At 45.8% G+C, this 22565-nt stretch overlaps 1 protein-coding gene across 3 annotated transcripts in view; it reads left to right on the top strand.

Annotated features, from left to right (window-relative positions):
• Positions 1-22565, top strand: part of CHD6 (chromodomain helicase DNA binding protein 6) — a 227244-nt gene that overhangs the window by 161245 nt on the left and 43434 nt on the right. For all 3 annotated transcript variants that reach the window (XM_060079536.1, XM_060079538.1, XM_060079537.1), the window contains 7 exons: positions 8579-8743; positions 10015-10194; positions 11229-11339; positions 13099-13301; positions 14374-14573; positions 15252-15411; positions 20790-20879. In XM_060079536.1, coding sequence (XP_059935519.1) covers positions 8579-8743; positions 10015-10194; positions 11229-11339; positions 13099-13301; positions 14374-14573; positions 15252-15411; positions 20790-20879 — 1109 coding nt within the window. The remainder of the gene's footprint in view (positions 1-8578; positions 8744-10014; positions 10195-11228; positions 11340-13098; positions 13302-14373; positions 14574-15251; positions 15412-20789; positions 20880-22565) is intronic.

Genomic DNA, 22565 nt, shown 5'->3' on the forward strand with positions numbered 1-22565 from the left:
CGTTCTTTCCCAGAGATGTTTACATTGTCAGAGGGGTTGATACCTTTCCCCAAAGAATAAATCTGGAGCTGGAAATTTCAGATTCCCAAGTAGGCCTGCAAAGGAGATAGTTGAGGGAGGGCAGCTTCCCAGTCAGTGCCCACGGATCCATACTGCACTGAGAGCCCCGATTCCTCTTCTGATGAGTAGGTGGCCTGCGGATACAGACTTTCTGCGTGCCAGGAGAAATGTAAAATTGCTGGACATGAAATAAAATACTCAGGTGTAGAAAATGAACTGGGAAAGTGTCCCAGCATGCTAGACGTGGCTGGGTTCTTGTGGGACTATAGGTGATTGTTTTAACCTCTCTGATGATGTAGATTTTCATTCAGGTACAAATAGTATTTCAAAGTATTAAAGAAAATGTACCTTTAAAATGTAATAGAACTAATAATTTGGAAGAGTAATATAGGGTCAAGAGAGGAATCAACATTATGTGTGGTTCTTTATACCAGCTATTTAATTTTCACGTGATTGTAAAGACGTGGTGTAAGGTTCTGGACTTGCACCTGACAACAGTGAATTGAGGGCTGGCATCAGTTGGAAATCTGTCACTGTTTGGAGACTCCGCCTTTCTACCCATCACAGTCATTGGGATCTGTATCTGTTTAAAATTTTTCTGAACCTGACTACTTGTTTCTTGTAGGCTTTTGTTCACCTCAAATGTGTTAAAAAGTACAGAGAAAACTAGGTGCCTACAGATCATTCAGGAGAGCGTTGGAGCTCTGTAATTTCCCCTGGGATGGAGGGCCGTGGGGGCAAGGGGTAGCACCACTGCCTCCTACTGGTGGTCTAGCTCCAAAGGTTCTATGTTTATACCTTTGCTGGTGGTTTTTTTTTTTTTTTTTTTTTTTTGTGGTACGCGAGGCTCTCACTGTTGTGGCCTCTCCCGTTGCGGAGCACAGACTCCGGACGCGCAGGCCCAGCGGCCATGGCTCACGGGCCCAGCCGCTCCGCGGCATGTGGGATCTTCCCGGACCGGGGCACGAACCCGTGTCCCCTGCATCAGCAGGCGGACCCCCAAACCACTGCGCCACCAGGGAAGCCCTGCTGGTGTGTTTTGTTTGCACTTCACCTCAGTTGTTGACAGTTCTCAGTGTTTCTCTCTACCACATTTGTGTGTGTGTGAGTTCTGAAAAGGAAAATAAGGAATATATGAGATTTGACTGTAAAATGGCAAGTCTCTTAAATGCGGCAGGACTCATCCTGTTATCCTTCAGGTAAGTCGTCTTGGTAGAGAATGTGTTTATCTCCTGGTACCATCTAGCTGCTCGTGACAGTGCCCCCTGCCCACCCCCAGCCCCAGCAGAGGTTTGTTTTCCAGACATGGGTATCCCAGGACTAGTGAGGTGGCTTCATAGTGACATGAGAGTCCCAGGTCCCTTCTGTCTCTCTGCTCCACCATCCCCAGTGAGTGTGCTTCACACGCTCTTGGTTCCAAGATGGATACTTCAAACCCCAGGTAGGAAAAATAAGGAAGGAAGGTGTGACACTTTTTTCAAGAGAGCAGAACTTCTCCAGGTATCCCTGATAGACTGCTGCCACATCTCATTGTCCAGAACTCTGTTACCTTGCCCGCCCTGGGAGGCTGGAAATGGTTTCAGTTGAATACATCGCTGCCCTTGCATAAGAGTCAGGGTTCTGGTATTGAGGACAAATGGGGATATGGATTCCAAGAAGGTAATAAATTAGTGATGTCTGTAGCCCTCCTCTATTAGACCTTTGCTCAGAATATTTCTTAAACTCCCTCTTGTAATTTGCCCTCAACACCAGATAAGCCAAAACAAAGAAAATCAGTGTCAGTACTTAATGAGCACATATTATTACTGCCTTATAGTTTCCACAAACCATATTATTTACCTTGATCACTTCCTTTATTTACCAGAGCTATCCCTCAGATTTTCTCCAAATAATGAAGATTTACAGTCACTAAAGATAGTAAAAGAAGGTGTAGCAACTAGTTGTAATAGCCAAAAACAAAAGAACTTAGTTGTCCATCAGTAGGAAACTTGTTGCCTAAAACAGTATGTTCAGCTTTGATAAAAGAATGAGGAATATCTCTACATACCGCTATGGAGTCATCTCCTGAATATATTGTTGGGTGAAAAAAAGTAAGGTGGAAAAAGTATGTATAGTATGCTAGCATTTATCTAAAAAGGCTGTCTGTCTGTCTGTCTGTCATGTCTCCCCGCCATGGAAAGATAAACAAAGACCTTCGTTTTAAATGGTTACCTCTTGGGGGGAGGCGGTGAGGGAACAGGGACGTGACGAATAGAAGCTAGTCTTTCTGAATATGCCTTTTTGTATATTTGACTTTGGAACCATCCTAAGTATTTTATAGCGTTATAAAACAAAAGCTTTGAAAACTTTTTATTCTGAAATCATTTTAAACTTTAAAACAGGTGCAAAATAGTGCAGAGTTCTAGCATCCTTTGCCCTGCTTCCCTTAATGTTAACATTCTGTGTAACCATAGTGTTATCGAAACCAGGAAATTTACATCAATACAGTGCTCTGATCTACAGACCCTGTTCAAATTCCTTCATTTTTTCTACCGGGGTTCTTTTTTCTGGTCTGGGATCCAATTCAGGATTTCACATCTCCTTTAGAAGTTACAACTCCTTAGCCGCCTCCAGTCTGTGACATCTCCTGTCTTTCCTTAGCTTTCGTGACCTTGACACTTCGGAAGGATACTGACCAGCTGTTTTGTAGAATTGTTTCTCACTTTGTGTTTGCCTGATGTTTCTCTCATGATCAGATTTGAGGTTATGTATTTTTGGCAAGAATATCATAGAAGTGATGTTATATCCTCAGGGGGTACATGATGTCGATATGTCTTATTACTTGTGATGTTAACCTTGATTACTTGGTTGAGGTGGTGTCTGCCAGGTCTCTCCACTGTAAAGTTACTATTTTTACCTTGAAACTTAGTATGTTGGGAGGAGATATTTTGAGATGCTATAAATATCCTGTTTCTTATCATACTTTTGCCTATTAATTTTAGCATTCATCAGTGGTTCTTGCCTTCAGTAATTATTACGATGGTGTTTGGCAAATGGTAGTTTTCTATTTCAGTCATTCCTTCTACAGTAGGCATTGGAATCCTACTGTAAAGGACAGCTGTCCTTTGTCCCCCATTTATTTATGTATTTGTATTGGTATGGATTCCTGGATGTCTATTTTATGTAATAGGTTATAACCCACTACTCGCATTGTTTATTTTGCCGTTCAGATTTGGTCATTAGGAGGCCCTTCAGGTTGGCTCCTCTGTCCTTTAGACATGCTCCTGTCAGTTTGTGAGCACTTCTTATTTTCTGGCACCACAAGACACTCAGGTTCATGTTACATTTTTCCTGCCATATCCATGGAACTGACTATACCTCCAAGGCTCCCTGGTTCCTTTTAGTTGAGAATGGCATTTAGAAACCAAGGCCTGGCTACTAGGTGTGCCCATTGCCACTGGAGTGTTACTGGTTCTAGACTCTGAGCAGACAGAGCTAGGAAGTATAGATGTGTGTACTGACCCAAGCACTGGTACCACACCTCTGTATTTATTCCCTTGCGTTCTGACACAAGCACTGGTACCACACCTCTGTATTTATTCCCTATCTATCCATCTGTAGTGAGATTTCTGATTCCAGTCCAGCATCACAGGATTCCTTCTAGCCTTCTGCACTCTTCCGAATTCGTAACTCCTTTCTCTGGCTGTGAGAAGCCTGGTCTCATTGTCATAACACAGTACATTTACTCATTTGTTCAGTCTTAGTATACGCATAAAGTAGTTTCAGAATTACTAACCCATATTCTACAAAAAATAAATTTACCTGTGTATAGTATTGGACTAAAGTGTTTTTTAGGTCTTAAAGTATATAATCAAAATACCAATTTCCAAAGTTACTTGGTTTAGTTTTTTTCTTTCCCACCCCCTTCATTGTGGTTAAATTAATGTGGGAAAAATCAATCCCTAAAATTCAAAAGTGAAATGAAACAGTTGAACCTAGCTCTATATGATGTGGACAGCATAACCCCAAGAGTTATGCTCAAATGTTTCTATTTCATTTTTCAGTATCTTCATTGTGATATAATTTCGGTTTGCAACTCCAATATACCCTTTATCCAGATTTCACCAACTGCTAACATTTTGCCTCATTTACTTTATCATTTCTGCCCTAACTCTCTCCTGTCTCTCTGAGTACATACAGAGACCTACACACATGTGTGTGCACACACACACACGCCACTTTTTTTCTGAACCATCTGAGAGTAAGTTGTCCCCTGAGTGCTTTAGTGTGTATTTGCTAAGTGCAAGGACATTCCCTTATATAACCAGGGTTCAGTTCTCAAAATAAAGAAATAAGAATAGTATCTCTAATCCATAGTCCGTATTCAAATTTTATCATTTCTTTCAACATTCTTTATATTATTCTTTATGTTATTCCCCCAGGATCCAAACTAGGATCACCCACTTTGTTTAGTTCTCATGTCTCCTTTAATGGGTCCGTGCCTTGATCTTTCTTTTCCTTTCACGACCTTGATGTCTTTCAAGGGTACAGTCTAGATGTTTTATAGATAGGCCCTTATTTTGTGTCTGTATTTCCTCAGGATTGAGTTCAGGTTTAGTGATACCTCGAAGTGATATGTCCTTCTCAGTGTGTCATGTCGAGAGGAACATGATGTCCATTTGTTGATAAAAAGTACTTTGAGCTTAGTTAGTGGCGTCTGCTGGATTTCTCTTTGAAGTTGCTATTTTTCCCTTTGAAATACTAAGTAGCTTTGGAGAGACGCTTTGAGACTATGTAAATATCCTGTTCCTCATCAGAGTTTCACCCACTGGTTTTAGTTTCCTTTGATTATTTTTGCCTGGATCAGTCATCACTGTTATGGTTGCATAAGTGGTGATTTTCTAACAGTCATTCTACATTTTTTAGTTACTTTCTACTCTGAGGAGGCGTTTTCCTTTTTCTCCCATTAGTTTATTTATGTCAGTATGTACTCATGGGTTCTTTTATTCAGTGGGTTATATTCCATACGATATGTATTTTGATGTTCAGATAGTCCTGGACCTAAGCAGCAAAAGCCTCTTAGGTTTCAGGTGTTACTTTGATACGTCTCCATCATTCTTTGAGTACTTCCTTACATTCCGGCACAGTGATAGGTTTCAGGCTCATCCTATACTTTGACTACCCTGGCCCTGGAATTAATCATTTCTCTATGCCTTGTTCTCTCTTGTTATGGAGAATGGAGTTTAGAAACCAAGATCTGAGGGTTCGTTACGTTCTTTGCTACTGGGATGCCATTTCTTCTAGGCCCTCTCAGTGGACACAGCTAGACTACATACATACACACACAGGGAATAAATATACATGTATACATAACATACATTCATATGTATTTGTGTGTATATACATGCATGTGTCTACATAAACAGATGCACACACATTCATGTCTTTGTGTGGTTTTATACACACATGTGCACTTCTAACCATGAGTTAATACTGATACCTCCAAATCCATTCTAACGCCACAGAGTTGTTCTAGTTTTTCTTCTTGCCATATTTGTAACTTCCTTCTTCAGCAGTGAAAACCCTGGCTCCTGTTACCCTCAGTATATTTACGCATTTGCTCAATCCTAGATTACACAGAAAGTGTGCTAGAATTGCTGATCCTGCCACTGTGAAAAAGAAACTTATCTGCCAGTGTGTATTTATTTTTTTATTTTTTTAATAAATTTATTTATTTTTGGCTGCATTGGGTCTTAGTTGCTGCGCGCGGGCTTTCTCTAGTTGTGGCGAGCGGGGGCTTCTCTTCATTGCGGTGCACGGGCTCTAAGCACGCGGGCTTCAGTAGTTATGGCTCACAGGCTCTAGAGCGCAGGCTCAGTAGTTGTGGTGCACGGGCTTAGTTGCTCTGCAGCATGTGGGATCTTCCTGGACCAGGGATCGAACCTGTGTCTCCTGCATTGGCAGGCAGATCCTTATCCACTGTGCCACCAGGGAAGCCCCAGTGTGTATTTAAAACACTGGAGTTTGTACATTCTTGGTGGGATATATCCCAGGGTGGGAGGGCAGTAAACCTTACATGGTTTTCAGTAATTATGTTTCGGTGGTGATCATAATGATGCTGTTTTTCTGATATTTTATGTATTTGCGGGATGAATCAGATGAGTCATGATATTGGCATGGTTAAGGACTGAGCTTTTCAACATGGTTAAAAAGCGATACAGATGTATAGTTAATGAGTATAGTTAATGAAGTTAAAATCCTGTAGTCCCAAATTTGAATTAAAATATCAGTATGATTTCATGATGTAATTTGTCTTATGTGTGCCCATGATCGTATACACTACACACACACAAACGCTTCTGCTTTTACCCACTGAGTAGGCCCAGGAACAATGACCAACCTAGTGGCAGGGAGCATCCCTAGAGCATCCAGACTCTTGTCTTTACTGCCACTTCCTACTGAAAGAAGCTCTTGGACTCCTTGAAAAAATGGCTGAATCCAGGTCTGGGGAGGAAATATACAATGGGAGCATGGAACATGTTGTCATACCAGAAAACAAGGGAGCTGTTAGAGACTGCTGGTCTTTGATATAACATACAAACATAAATACAGACATATCCATATCTTTTTCTTTACCTATGTGTATATTCTCACACACACACACACACACACACACACACACACACACACACACACACACACACACACACACACACACACACACACACACACACACACACACACACACACACACACACACACACACACACACACACACACACACACACCCTAACTGTGAGTTCATACTGACATCTCCAAATATAATACCAGAATTTTTCATAGTTTTCTTCCTTTCCATATTTGACTGAATCATGTCAAAAGAACTCAGGAGCCAACTTGAGGAGTTTTCCATAGGCCATATTTGAACAACATTAAGAAACAGGGACTTCCCTGGTGGTGCAGTGGTTAAGAATCCGCCTGCCAATGCAGGAGACATGGGTTTGAGCCCTGGTCTGGGAAGATACCACATGCCGCAGAGCAACTAAACCCGTGCACCACAGCTACTGAGGCTGTGCTCTAGAGCCCGAGAGCCACAACTACTGAGCCTGCATGCCACAACTACTGAAGCCTGTGTGCGTAGAGCCCGTGCTCTGCAACAAAGAGAAGCCACCGCAATGAGAAGCTTGCACACTGCAATGAAGAGTAGTCCCGCTCACCACAACTAGAGAAAGCCTGCGCACAGCAACTAAGACCCAACACAGCCATAAATAAATAAATAAATAAACAAACAAACAAATAAAATTTATTTTAAAAAAAACAGCAATGCAGTGAAAAATAGCACAAATATTACTTAAATGCATACTTGCATTGTATTCTTTAAGAAACTAATTATAAAAATCTTCATTAGTCACTTTTGGAGGGTGTTCATTTGGAAACTGATTAAATAAAGAGAAAGAATCAGACATTTAGCTTGTCTCTCCTATATGAACTGTACATCAGGGTAACCAAAAAATTGATGAGGGTAATTGTAACCGCTAATGAAATCATGGATCTAGGCAATGATCATCAATTCAAAAGAAAGACAACCAGACATCATGTACCTTTTGATGGAAATTTATACACCAACTATGGATTACACTTGCCAAAGGTAAAATCTTAACCTGATCAAGTCTCAAGGTATAACTCCAGTTTAGAGGAAATAAAGGGAACGGAGGAATCCATTCAGTGACACAGCCAAAGTGCAGGTGGCAAAATATAGACTGTGAGAAACTGTAGGACAGATACCTGGTGTCTTCAACAAATAAATGGCATTTGGAAAAAAGGAGAGATCAAAGACAGAGATATATCAACCAATTACAATGCATGGGCTTTATTTGGATCCTGATCCAAACAATCAAACTTAGAGAAATATATATGAGATAAGCAGGGAAATTGGAACTAACTAGATAGTTAGTACTTAGTATTAATTTTTTGAAGTATAGCGATGGTAATACGTTTTACAAGAGTCCTTATGTTTAGAAATACATATTGGAATATGTGAGGATGAATCAATATGATGCCAAGGGTTTGCTTCATAGTAATCTTGGAGGGTAGAGGCATAGCAGAGATGAAGCAAGAGTGACCATAAGAGTCCTTACACTTTTCTCTACTTTTGTCTATGAAAATTTCTGTATTAAAATGAGAAAACTTAAAAAGTGCTGCTGCTTGCTCTGGGTGAGACATTTCCCCGGAGAGCGAGACAACATCCTGGGAACGAGAGCCTGCACTCAGACCACAGCCTAGGGAGTGTAGGAAGCCAGGTCCTTCTCATCACGTTGTCCAGCGTACAGCAGTCACTGAGGAAATAACGGGCCATGAAGTGAGTGCTCTTGAAGGGGTGGCTGGCATTTGGGTGAATTCTATTCCAGAATCGGTCCCATGACTCGTAACTGTGAGAGCCAGCCACTCACCCCACGTGGAATATAAGCATTTCCCCGTTCCTTGGGCTGCTTCCGTTCTGTCTGGTGACACGATGTGTGTGACCCTCCTTCCTTCCCAGGCTCAGGCCCGATGTCACCGGATAGGCCAGAGTAAAGCCGTGAAGGTGTATCGCCTCATTACACGGAACTCCTATGAGCGGGAAATGTTTGACAAGGCCAGCCTGAAGCTGGGTCTGGACAAGGCTGTCCTTCAGGACATCAACCGAAAGGGCAGCACGAATGGAGTGAGTATGCCGGTACCTGCTTTCGAGCCTAGAGAAGAATTTATCATGCAGCCCAGGGCCTCTCTGAATTCTTCATTCCTACAGCTGTTTTAAGATTCCCTTTCACTAAATTGAGTCAGGCCGTACATCTTTAATGGGTAATTCCCTGCAATAGAGGGTAATTCAGGTTCAGGTCTCTGCATTTTATAGATGAGTAAAGGGATCTGTAGGAGCAGTTGAGTGGTAGGATTGCCCAACATGCAGTAACATTTCAGTAAATAGAGTTTTACACATTGCCTGTTGGACATCAGTAGATCTTAACACTTAACTCTAAATTATCACCATGCTTTTTATTCTCATACTACAGACTTTGAGCCCCCTGAAGGTGAGCTATTTTATCTTACCCAGCACCCCTAACAGTACTTGGCATGTTAAAGACGTTCAATGCATGATGATCAGTGAAAAAATGAATGAATGAATTATCAGCTTGAAATGTGGCAGTTAATACAATCTTCTTTTCCCCCTCTAGAGGGGATAAAAATTGCTGCTAAGATTCTTGAATTGTATTAAAGTCTAGGCAAACAAAGCAGAATATCTCCTTAATCTCTGGCCCTTCTGAGTTGTCTTTAGTCCAGATGTTCTACATCCTCTTAGCTATGCATGTGTTGCTAAGTTTAATACTTCAAGTTACCAGTGCTGGGAGTCATGGAATTCCCTCCTGTGATTGATATAAAGAGAACCAGATTCTTAATTAGAACCAGGAAAGGGTGTTTTGAACTCCCATTTCCTGTTTTCAACAAGCAGTTGAGAAGATAACACTTGGCATGGGATCCTTTCTTTAGTTAAGAAATGACATCATTTCCAATACTGTTGTATTTATTTAATAATGAATAACTCATTATTCTTTAGCTCATTTGGTACATCTGGAGGTTTTTAAAGATACAGACTCAAACTAAAACATAAAATAAACATTCAATATATTCTCTTCAGTGGTGCATAGTTTTAATGGTTTGTGACACTTGATAATAACCAGGATCCTGAGGAATGTTAGGGCCACTGGGTCGTGTGCTGGGTTTTATTCCAGAGCTCCCTGGAGGATTGTCTGCCTGCCCTCCCCATCATTCTCTTGAGTGTCTTTATCTGGGTTTTCATTTTCTAAATCTTGTGTCTTTATTCTTCTGACATGTGCAATTAGTGGAGGAACTGGGTACTGAATCATGAAGGTCAGATTTGAGGCTGTTTTTCTCCTGTGCATTTCCCACTTTGTGAGTAGCCTTTGGTGACCTGTCCAGGTACAGCAGCTTTCAAAAATGGAGGTAGAGGACTTGCTCCGGAAGGGTGCTTATGGTGCCTTAATGGATGAGGAAGACGAAGGCTCCAAGTTCTGTGAAGAAGACATAGACCAGATTCTGCAGAGGAGAACCCACACTATCACCATCCAGTCTGAAGGGAAAGGATCCACTTTTGCCAAGGTATAAGGCCTTCTCCGCAGAGTCCACGTGGAGTGGCAGTGGAAAGAAAAGTCGTTATTCTTTGACCCTCATTAGCCAGGCTGCTGTTTGTCTAAATGCAAACCGTTGAAATGGTCTGGCTACACAACTGTTCTGTGTGCCACCCTGATAGATGCAGGTTCTTAGAGAGGCTTTGAATAATGGGTCACAAGCTAGAAAAGAAATCACCACTCTGAATCCTTGGAGCTGATCTTCCGTGGGCAGGATAGACACTTGGGTTTGCAGTTTGCCTTCTTCACTATTCACGGAGACTGCTCCAAAACCCTCGAATGGTCATCCCGAGTCCCTTGGAGAGCACTCCTTGATCAGTGTCAGGGAGTTGAAATTCCAGTGAACACGTATTTTGTTCATTTTGTGAGACGAGATTTTATTCAAGATTCCCAGCTTCTAGTCTAGATGCCTTTTTCCTCTGCCCATCAGGTCGCTGGATTTAGAATTCAACTAACCAGACCACTTATCAGATCACTCTCAGGTTCTCTCGCTACAGGTTCTGTGAGCTTCATGACCTGTGTGATTAAATCACCTGTTTGGTGGCTTACGGAGGAAGGGCTTTTTCTGGGACATTTTGTGCTTTAGAGGCATAGCTCATCTCTGTACACCTCATATGGCCCAGCCAGGGCCTTTCCCAGAGTGGAAACTTGGGGATTGGTGAACTGAAAGAAAAACTATATCCAGGGAAGTTTTAAGAATCAGCCCTTTCACGGGCAACTGGACATACGTTGCCATCATCTCCCAGGGGTTGTCCTCCTGCTTCCGAGTTTAAGTTATAAAAAATGATCCTGTAGGTTGAAATTGTAATATCCTCACCCCACCGTTAAAATAAAATTTTAAAACAATAGCTTCAAGATTTTCACTTTCATTTTGGCAGCTCTGTGAGGGGTTTTGATTTTGAATGCAGATGGAGAATATTCTTGAGTCTCTGGTGCATTTGAGATCACACAGGTGTTTTACAGTTTGTGTTCAAGTACAGTTTATTGGCTCTTTCTTCTTCACAGGCTAGCTTTGTGGCTTCCGGAAACAGAACGGATATTTCCTTAGATGACCCAAACTTTTGGCAGAAATGGGCTAAAATAGCTGAACTGGACACTGAAGCAAAGAGTGAGAAGGTACAGCACTGAGAATATTTTATTTCATTGAACATTTCACTGGTGTCTTATGGGACTGTAAATTCCTACCAGCTCCAATTATTATTTACTCCTAAGATTTAGTTCTTAAATAAGATGCTGTATGTAACCTACTTCCATTGCGGAGCACAGGCTCCAGACGCGCAGGCTCAGCGGCCATAGCTCATGGGCCTAGCCGCACCATGGGATCCTCCCGGACCGGGGCACGAACCCGTGTCCCCTGCATCGGCAGGTGGACTCCCAACCACTGCGCCACCAGGGAAGCCCGAGAAATGTTATCTTTAAAGTGACCTAATGGGGCATACAGTCTGCTGGGTGTCCAGGAAATTCGATAAAAACAGTTAGAACTGGAACTGGCCAAACAGGTCAAGATCAGCCCTCTGACCCAAGCCAAAATCCTATCCTTGGCATGTGACTGTTTTCCTCTGTTTCAACACTTCCTATGCAAGGAACTTTACCTCGGACGAACATTAGAGGAAAAAAGCATGACGAAGAAAAGTTTGTTGGGTTCACCTCCATTCTTTTCAGCATCTTGAATTTTCCTATTTCTGAACATGAGAAAGAGAATGGCCTTAGAATAAAACCAGAGTTTGAATACTGGCTCTGCCACTGACTAGCTGTATGTCTTTGGGCAAGGGAACTGACCTCACTGAGAGTGAAAAAAGACATGTGAACAAAGGAGGTGGTGGCGCCCCCTTTGCAGAGTTAGAGATAACATTGTGAAGGTGGCTGCCCAGCCCATGTGAGGCAGCCCATACGTGTTAGCTTCCCCTCCCTCCATCTCTGACCCAGTTACCTCCCTCAGGGATGAGCACCCATCACTTTCTGCCTGTCTTCTTGGGTGAGTGTTGAACTCTCATGGACTCACAGACCCAGGAGACTGTCCCTGCTTACATCTAGCTGATTCAGGAACCAGCGTCCAGCCTTAAATATTCTTCTGTAGGATCGCCAGAGGTTGCTTAATCTGACCTGTTTTCTCCTAGTAGGAGGATTCTGCAGTCCCCATAATAACCTATTTCTAGTGTTTAACAATGTCACAGTCAGGGAGTTACTCTGTGTGCAGGAGGACAGTAGGCAAGCGGGGGAAGAAAAAGCTCTTGCCCTGAGACAGTCTGCAGGAGCTTAGCTGAGCTTTGGGAAGAGGCATGGGGGGAGGGGCGAGAAGCATGAAATGATGGAGACCAGAGAAGTGATGGTCGTGGCCAAGGGAGCCGCCAGAATGGGTGAGTTTCCTGAGCTAGAGGTTATCTTTTCCACGAAAGACAGAAAGTTAGTGGCTCCAGTGGAAGGCAAAATGAAGTGGCAGTAACTTGTGTTCGTCTTCCGAAAGTTGCTGAGCAGATGGAATTCTCCAACTCCTCCTGTCTCCAGAGCACAGGCGGCCTCCGCATGCCGGGCAGAACAGCTGGGGTGCACCACTCCCGTCCTTCTTGGCAAGAACAGGAGGCCACTCTGGCGCTGGGGGGCCTCGCCTGCCCAGGCCCCTGTTAGACTGCAAAACCAGCAGATGGGGGCAGCCAGCACTGGGGGCGGAGGGAGACACCAACTTCAACAAGTCCTAGAGTGTCCCCTCTGCTTGTCGTGGACACGGCAGGTGTGCTGGGAAGAGCCTTTCCTGCTGGAGGACGAGATGGGGGTGGTTCTTTCCCAAATGTGTCCTGAGGAACAGCAGCAGGATCTGCACTGTGATGCAGGGAGAGTGAAGAGGGGCTTTCTCCCCAGCAGTCCTCTCTGTTTCCAGGAAAGCTTAGTGATCGACCGCCCGCGCGTGAGGAAGCAGACCAAACACTATAACTCTTTTGAGGAGGATGAGCTCATGGAGTTTTCAGAGTTGGACAGTGACTCTGATGAGAGGCCCACGAGGTCCAGGCGCCTCAATGACAAAACCAGACGCTACCTCCGGGCCGAGTGCTTCCGGGTGGAGAAGAACCTGCTCATCTTTGGGTGGGTATTGGCTTCACCTGTTTGTTCTTGTTGTTGTTTTCCCCTCTTTGGTTCAGTCCCTGAGATGTGTCCAGTGTGTCTCTCCACTCACCTCTGGGGTCTGGGCTGATGGAGGGTCTGTTGGCGGAAGAGAGAGCTGTGCCTTCTCCCCGCGGCCCCCCTCAGTCACTGCACTCTGCTGCCATGTTGTAGACGGGCCATGATTTTCTCATATGCTTGTCACGGCAGATCTCTGGTACTAATTTACTGCCTGGTACTGATTTCCTGCCTTTTTCCCCCAAGGACATATAAGGAATCAGTGTAGCAGATGTTAGAGTTAAGGCATGATTCATGCAGGGCTCTGGCTCTGGTAGAAGTAGAGGGTTTAGCTTCTGGGAGCTCATCACCATCGCTTTCAAATACTGCAGCTGGGGTCAGTTTTTTAATAATATTTTTATAGATTTATTTATTTTTATTTGTTTTTGGCTGCATTGGGTCTTTGTTGCTGCACGCGGGCTTTCTCTAGTTGGGGCGAGCGGGGGCTACTCTTCATTGTGGTGCGTGAGCTTCTCATGGCGGTGGCTTCTCTTGTTGCGGACCATGGGCTGTAGGCGCGCGGGCTTCAGTAGTTGTGGCATGTGGGCTCAGTAGTTGTGGCTCACGGGCTCTAGAGCGCAGGCTCAGTAGTTGTGGCACATGGGTTTAGTTGCTCCGCGGCACGTGGGATCTTCCTGGACCGGGGATTGAACCCATGTCCCCTGCATTGGCAGGTGGATTCTTAATCACTGTGCCACCAGGGAAGTCCTGGACTGTTTTAATTCCAGATTTATTCCCCGCTCCAGATATTTTTGTCCCTCCCTTTTTAACATTCTAGTGGCCATATGAAGCTCTCTGTGTCCAGGGTCCAGGTCACCTCAGTGACATTTGGTGTGCTACAGTATGCGATCCTCGAAGGTCTTTCAGGACAAATCCCTCAGGGTGATCAGTAAGCCCAGCAGGGGTCGAGAAGCCGTCGGCTCCTGTTTGTCCTGCAGTGTTGAAGGCATGCGTGGCCCTTCCGCCCTCTAACACCATTCTGTATTTCCACTCTCAGCTGGGGCCGGTGGAAGGACATCCTGACTCATGGACGATTCAAGTGGCATCTGAACGAGAAGGACATGGAGATGATTTGCCGGGCCCTGCTGGTGTACTGTGTCAAGCACTACAAGGGCGACGAGAAGATCAAGAGTTTCATTTGGGAACTGATCACGCCTACCAAAGATGGGCAGGCCCAGACCCTCCAGAACCACTCAGGTGAGGGGTGGCCCGGGCCATAGCCGAGTAGCGCAAACCCCTGTAGTTCCTTCTCTCTTACCATGTTGGCCCATGTTGCTGTGCTTTGGGGACATCTCTTTCTCAGGTGTATTTCCAGAATGCTACCTGTGGGAAAGGATGCTGATGCTTTCCATTTCCATTCTCCCTCAGAACCATCCAGTGTTAGCTGTGGTATTTTGTTTAAGTGCAGTTGGGCCCTCTTGAAGTTCCCCACGTGCCAGTCCTGCCCGCTAACCTGGGTGTCACAGGGGTTCCTTCTCTGATATGGGGACTCACACAGTGTGCTCAGCCTCTGTTCCACCTCTGTCTGTGCACTTCGTCGTGCTGCTCCTTCCCTGTGCTGAGACACAGCTCACCTTCACGTCTCAGATCGAGCATTCCTTTTCCCCGGCTAGGCTGTGAGGTCCCCACGGGCACAGGTTCTGCTACACCTTTCTTGATCCTGCAGGACACTCGGTAGATTCTTGCTGCCTGACTGAACGGTCCTGGGGGTTACTAAGTAGGGGACCGGGTGTCTCCTCGCCATCCCTGCCTGGGGGACGGAGGAGTGGGGCCTGTCGTGCATAGCCCGGCTGCCTCTTTGCCACCCTAGCCCAGCTCTGTTCCGACAGCCACGTTTAAGCCGTCTCAGCTCATGTTCGTACCTTTCTGTCTCAGGGTTGTCCGCTCCAGTCCCCAGAGGGAGGAAGGGGAAGAAAACGAAGAACCAGCTGCTGCTCCCAGAGTTAAAGAACGCAGACTGGCTGGCCACCTGCAACCCCGAGGTGGTCTTGCACGATGATGGCTACAAGAAGCACCTCAAACAGCACTGCAACAAGTGAGTGTGCCCCCCTCACCCCTGGTGGCAGCTCCGCTCTGACAGCGCAGCTTCCCGGGACCCCCGCGGGGCTGTGGGAGGCCACTTGATACCCCTGTACCACCGTGCAAGGTCTGGAAAGGCGGATAGGCTGTGTGCTCGAAGCTGGGTTAGGGTTCAGTTGCATTGAAGCCTCTCTACCTCCCTTAATCATCTCTCTTCTCCCCCGGAACCCGGCCTCTCTTACCAGTGCAGTTCGTACAGGATCTTCTGACCTGACTCTCAAAATCCACGGAGGACGCTCGTGATTTCACTGCTCGCTCTCCTTTCCCTTTCCCTCCCTCCACCCCCGAGGGCACATCAGGGAGAGCAGAAGACTGGCCTTGGTGGCCTCCGCTCTCAGCCGTACCCCCTTGCCAGGTTGCTTCCTCTTCAGATTTGCTTCGACATTCATGGCCTCCCGGTGTTTGGTGGACATTCATTTGAGATAGTGTTCTTTATATCCCGAGGCTAAGAGCTGGGGTGGGGCAGGCGGAAACAAAGGAAAAAGTGATAGAAAATGAAACTGTTCTTGTGAAGTTTAGTTTGGGGGAGTTAGGGCACCCAGGCACGAAACAATGACAGGTTTGCATGTGGGTACTTGCATCGCTGTACAGTGTATCTGTTAGAAGTAAAAGGACCCTTGGCAACGATCTAGCCCAGCTTCCTAGGCCAGGCAAGACTTACCTCCTCAGCATTCCTGGTAGGCCGTGAGAAGGCCTCAGCTTGCACACCTCTGGTTATAAAGAGTTTACTATCCCGTAAATCAAGATTTTTGCGAGGTCTTTTCTTCCTCCCTGTAACATCAACCTAATGGTCCTGTAGTTGTTGGGTTGTGGTTTTTTTTCCTTTACTGCTGAAGTCTAACCCTGTCCTTTGATTCCTCCAAATATTTGAAGACAGGTCTCATGCCCAATACTGTAATAAAAACTACCGCACACAGGGCTTCCCTGGTGGCGCAGTGGTTGAGAGCCCGCCTGCCGATGCAGGGGACACGGGTTCGTGCCCCGGTCCGGGAGGATCCCACATGCCGCGGAGTGGCTGGGCCCGTGAGCCATGGCCGCTGGGCCTGCGCATCCGGAGCCTGTGCTCCGCAACAGTGAGAGGCCCGCGTACCACAAAAAAAAAAAACAAAAAAACTACCGCACACAAAGGTACAAGCTCTCTGGGGCAGTAGATCTCAAGCCAAGACTTAAAGGGCACTTGCTGTTGATAACAGAGCCTGGCTGCGGCAGGACCCGACGGCATGTTCACTGTGACTGGATCAGAGTCACTGTGAGGGAGCAGAAAGGAAGCTGGCAGGGACGAGGGCTCCTTGATGGGAGACCTGGTATGACAGGCTCACCACGGAGTCTTTTGTAAGTACTAAGCAACCATATTTCTTGAACAAGTGAGACATGATAAAAAATGATACTGGGGGAGAAAAATTAATCCGGTAACAATTTGCAAGATGGAGTAGTTGTTTACCTGGAGCTGAATGGCCAACTAGGAGAGTTCTGTCATAATACTAAGTATTGATCGTGATGACCTAGATTAGGGTGCTGACTGTAGAACTGGGGAGAAAGGGTCAAATATGAGAGATGTGACTAAAGAAGAATCCATCATGTGTGATGAGGAATACAGAAAGCAGGTAACTCTGTGGCCGTTAGCCTTGTAGGCTGGAGAGTGGCGGTGCTTGTAGCCATGACAGAATCAGAATCGTTATATTCAGGAAACGCTGAAGAGCAACACGAAGGACTCAGGTTTTGCCTTATTAAGTCACAGCAGCAACATTTGGCTCTCCCATCCCCAGCTGCAGATGTGGGTCTGGAGCACTGAACATGGGCTGAGCTGGAGAAATTAACATAGAACTTCCCTCGACACCCGCACAGATGATCACAGATGTTGAGCAGAATTGTGACCCTTGAGGAATTCCTTAACGTTTCTAACCACCAGCCCCAGGATCTTTCCTGAGTGCAAGCCTTACCCTGAGAATCAAAGAATAATGCAGTAAAGCACTTCTCTGGGTTTGAAGAAGCTGACTGCTGTTTATTCATCTGAATCTGATGGAGAGTATTGTCCTCTTTAGTTCTGGCTCAGCAACCAAGAGATTCAGAGCCAGCAGGGGCCTTGCAGCTCCTCCCACGCAGCGTGGGAATTCTGTGGACAGTGTCCCAGCAGGGAGTCCTCCAGCCTCTGCTCGAGCCTTCTAGTGATGGGGGTTTACCATTTCTCAGCAACACTCATTTAATTACCAGATGATTCTAATGAATTGTCCTTCTGTATATTGAATCTAAAATCCGCTTCCTTGAATCTTCCACCCTTTGATCTTGGGTCCTGGTTCTGTCCTGAGGTGCACCAGAGAACAGGCAGAGTTTCTTTAGCATAACTGGACTGTGAGCTTCTAGATTTGTGGGCTCTGTTAATTAGCAAATTTACGGCCACCCCAATATCAGATGTGGGTCAAGAAAGGCTCTGGGGTCAGGACTGTCTGGATTTGAATCCTAGCCCCATTACTTACCTGCAGGTGAATTATTTTTAAAATGAGGATAATAGTTCCTACCTCAGCATTGTTATGAAGATTAAGTGAGCTAATACATGCTGGCACATAGTGTGTACTCAGCATTTGCGTAATTAGTAATACATATAATATTTAAGGGCGTGAAGTTGTTATCAAAAGAATTTTAAAAGGTTAAAAAGCAGCTGCTTCAAATCTAAGCTCTAAGAAGTCAGGACAGTGACTATCTGTTCAGAGTAGGTATAGTGACCAGAAGGGACTACCAGGGGGCCTTCTGGGGAAATGTTCTGTTTCCTGATCTAGATATTGGATACGCACGTGCGTTTAGTATGTGGAAATTCATCAAGCTGTACATTTACGCAAAATGCATTTTCTGGAAGTATATTTCATACCAAGAGAATAGTTTTTTAGAAAAAGAAAGAAATGAAAGAAAAGAGAATACCGCCACCCAAAAGTATTAATAGGTTTTGTTTGGCTGAAGTGAAGGTTGTCATAGACCAGCTCCAGCTCTCCTTCCCTGTGAGATCAGATGCCACCTGGGGTTATCATCTCAGCCTGGGAGGAAGTGGCTCTCTAAGAGTTGTCTGTCTGTCCTCAGAGTTGATTTACTTCTCATTTGCAGTATAGGTGAATACTACTGGCTTTCAGTTCTGTTCTCTTGTGCTGTAGATACTGCCAGATATCAACACCTTTGCCTCTTTTTGGAGATATAGAAACAGCCGTATCTTACATCTTCTGGAAGCCTTCCTCTGATTGAGGTAGATCCAGGCGGGCAGGAATCCTATACCTAAGACAGCCTCTTTCCAGTTCTTGCTAAGGAGGCCGTCAGCTACTGCCAGCTAGGCAGAAGGATCAGGGACAATTGCAAATTCTTAGAGTTCTCATTCTCTGAGCTTTGAAAAAACATCTCGAATTTGAGTTGATTGACAGCTGAGGTAAGGAATGGTATGGCAGAAAAGTAAGGGTTCTTTCGCATCTAAAAGTTTGAGCTTTTATGTTGCCACCTACAACTTAGGCCCACAGTGGCACTTTCAACCCAGATCTAAGAAACTATGCTTTTTTAGAGGGCTCAACCCCTCGTTATTTAAACACCTTTTGAATAGGTAATACATACACGTGTTAACAAATATTTTTTGTCAAAAGTAAGTTTTCCTCCCACTCCAGCGCCCCTGTTTCCCTCTCCAGAGGTGACCACTGTTAACCGGGTTCTTCCAGAGATGCTCTGTGCAGGGCCCAGCAGTGGGAACGCCCAGCCTCCTCTTACCTTCTCTAAAGTAGTATTTACTTTACATGCTGTTTGTGTTCTCATCGCTCTTTTTAAACAGCTTACATGGAGATCAGTTCCTACAGAAGTACGTGTAAACGGGCTTCTGCTTTAGTAGCTCGCCTTCACTCTTGCCTGGTGTCGACACAGTGGCAGGTACTCTTGTAGCCCTCACTGCAGCATCTCCTCAGATGCGGTGGGCTTCTCTGTGCCTGTCCTTGGCTTTCCCTCTGTGTTTTGCATACCTTAAGCCGCCCGCCCCTAACCCCCGCGGCCGTCTGCTGTGCTCTGACTCTCTTGTGGCCGTATTTCACAATTGGACTGTTGTGGGCTCCTCAAGAACAAGGTTAAACTAACGTTTACTTGTGTTACATTCTCACGGTACCAGCACAGTGCAGGACGCGCTAGTTGCCCAACAAATACTTAATTGCCTCATCTCAGACATGCTGGGGCATTCCCATGAAGCCTGAGGGTGGTCCATGCCGAATCACAGGAGAGAAGACGGGATTGCTCTCTGGCAGTATCACCATGAAAAAGACTTTAAAATATTCATGTAACATGTAACTATGTGCAAGTGAAACTATTTGAAAACGGCACCATTCAACATAACCCCACCCGTCACTAAACTAGGAAACTAGTAACAAGCCTCTTGGAAGGCAGCTCTGCCTGAGAGGTCATTGTGGCCATGTGGACAGGGTGAGACCTCTTAAGCAGGGGTCCCCAACGCCCAGGCCACGGACCGGTAGTGGTCCAGGCCGCACAGCAGGAGGTGAGTGGCAGGCAAGCGGGGGAAGCTTCATCTGCCCCTCCCCATCGCTCGCATTACCGCCTGAACTATCCCACCCCCCACCCCCTGGGTCCATGGAAAAATTGTCTTCCACGAAACCGGTCCCTGGTGCCAGGGCTCAGTTGGGGACTGGGCTTCCCTGGTGGCGCAGTGGTTAAAAATCCACCTGCCAATGCAGGGGATGCGGGTTCGATCCCTGGTCCAGGAAGATCCCACATGCCACGGACCAGCTAAGCCTGTGCGCCACAACTACTGAGCCTGCGCTCTAGAGCCCGCGAGCCACAACTACTGAGCCTGCGTGCCATAACTACTGAAGCCCACACGCCTAGAGCCCGTGCTCTGCAACAAGAGAAGCCACCGTAATGAGAAGCCCGCACACCACAATGAAGAGTAGCCCCTGCTCGCCACAACTAGAGAAAGCCCGCACGCAGCAATGAGGACCCAACACAGCCAAAAAATAAATAAATAAATAAATTAATTAATTAAAAAAAAAAGTTGGGGACCGCTGCTATTAAGGACCAGGTGGGATGCTGTTTCTGCTGCCCTCACCTCCCCTCCCTCACCTCCCACGCCCACAGAATGACCTGAACAGGTGACTGATGAGATACGTTTTCTTGAGTGAAATGGAGATATCACGATAATTTCTGCCATTAATACCTAGTGTTGTCTTTTTCTAGTGCTTTCTCATATATAACTTCATAGCCCTAACAACCTGAGAGCACCCATAATTCCCCCAGGCCAGCTTGGGGATGGCAGTTCACAGGCAGCTTATGGGTTCTAATGTGTTTCATTACTGTGTTCACGTATCATAGGGTACTTTTGCGAGTCCGGATGCTGTACTACCTAAAAGCTGAAATACTGGGAGAAGCAGCGGATAAAGCATTTGAAGGAACTCCGGCCAGGTAAAACAGGTCAACCTTAGCTCCCAGTGTTAAAGAATTGCCATAAAGTGCCTGTTGATGGAAATGGACAAACCTGCCTGTGTTTCAAGAGGCCCGTGTTCCCTCCCACCCAGGACCGGTTCTGGTAGAGCAGGCAGGCAGAATGAGGATGATTCAGCCAGATCATCCACGAGTGAAATAAAGGAGAAAACAGCTGCTTAAAAACACAGCTCTTGGTGAGGTTCTTAGTTGGGTTTTTTTTTCTCCCAGTAGTGTTGTAAAATTGCTTTTAAAGCAGTCATTTCTCTACCTTAACTAATCATTGTTGGATAGACATCAGTGACTTTGATATTTGATCCAACAGGTGTAGACTAAAAGCTTTACTTGGGGGCTTCCCTGGTGGTGCAGTGGTTGGGAGTCTGTCTGCCAATGCAGGGGACACGAGTTTGAGCCCTGGTCTGGGAAGAACCCATATGCCGTGGAGCAACTGAACCTGTGAGCCACGGCTACTGAAGCCCACGTGCCTAGAGCCCGTGCTCCGCAGCAGGAGAGGCCACCGCAATGGGAAGCCCGCGCACCACAACGGAGACCCAACGCAGCTAAAAATAAATAAATAAATTAGTTAATTAAATAAAAATTAAAAAAAAAAAAAAGCTTTACTTGGAATCCCACTCTTGGCCTTAGTCCTCTTCTACCTTTGAGTGGTTCTCCTTTATTTGCTAGTCGTATTACTAATACTTTGTCACCATTTGATGTGTTGTGCCTTAGTTTTGTAAGCTAGTGTTTCCAAAGCTGTAGAATCCTGTGGGAATATCCCAGGATTTGGGGGAATGAGGCTGCTGAGCCCCCAGCTACTACTTGATTGGACTGTCAGAAGTCACAGTGTATAAGTGGGGTCCCCAGACGGCCTCCTTCACCTTCCTCAGATGGGCAGTTTGCTCTGGCCCCTACAACGCTGCTTGTTCCCAGGGGACATAGGAAGTGTTGGCATTTGAACTGTGCTTTGAGATTTCCTGGGGCCATGGTTTCTTCTCTCTCTTACTTTCCACTGGGCAGTGCTAACGGCTTTAGTGGTCACAGGAGCACTAAAGAAGGAGAGAGATGAAAGGCAACAACAGTCCTACCCCTGAGGCATTTTGTAATTAAGACCAGTCATCACATTGACTGTTACTCCTTGGTCGTTACTATGGGCATTTCTAGTAAGGATAGGGAGGTTGGGTGTGTTGCTAAAAAGTTCAATTTGTCAGTCATGTATACGCAGCAGAATTCAAGCCGCTTATTTATATCCAGTGTTAACCGGGCAGAAGTAATGTATCTGAATTTACTCATCCCCATCATGTGCTTTCTTAGATGCGTAGATGGAGGGAAGTTAGTAGAACGTGGAGCGAGTAGGTCCATTGCCCACCCCCTTCCCCCCCTTCCCTCCTTCCCTCTGCTTTCCTCCGTCTTAGCTCTCACTGGTCCCGTGCAGGTTAGATGCCTTATTGTGCAGAAAGTGCCATGAGGAATGAATCACAGCTCATCCCCCAAAATTTGTTCAGTCCATGGCACCACACAGGCAGAGCAGTGGGCCCTGAAGTGGAGCCAGCTAGGGAGCACTGCCTGGAGAGGTGGGGGCCGGGGAGCCCCATCCCCACAGGGAGAGCTGGGCCTGGCAAGGGGCAGGCAGACCTGTGTCACAGCAAGAAGAACCTGATGGAAGAAGAA

This window comes from Mesoplodon densirostris, chromosome 16 (genome assembly GCF_025265405.1).
Source record: "Mesoplodon densirostris isolate mMesDen1 chromosome 16, mMesDen1 primary haplotype, whole genome shotgun sequence".
Classification (NCBI taxonomy): domain Eukaryota; kingdom Metazoa; phylum Chordata; class Mammalia; order Artiodactyla; family Ziphiidae; genus Mesoplodon; species Mesoplodon densirostris.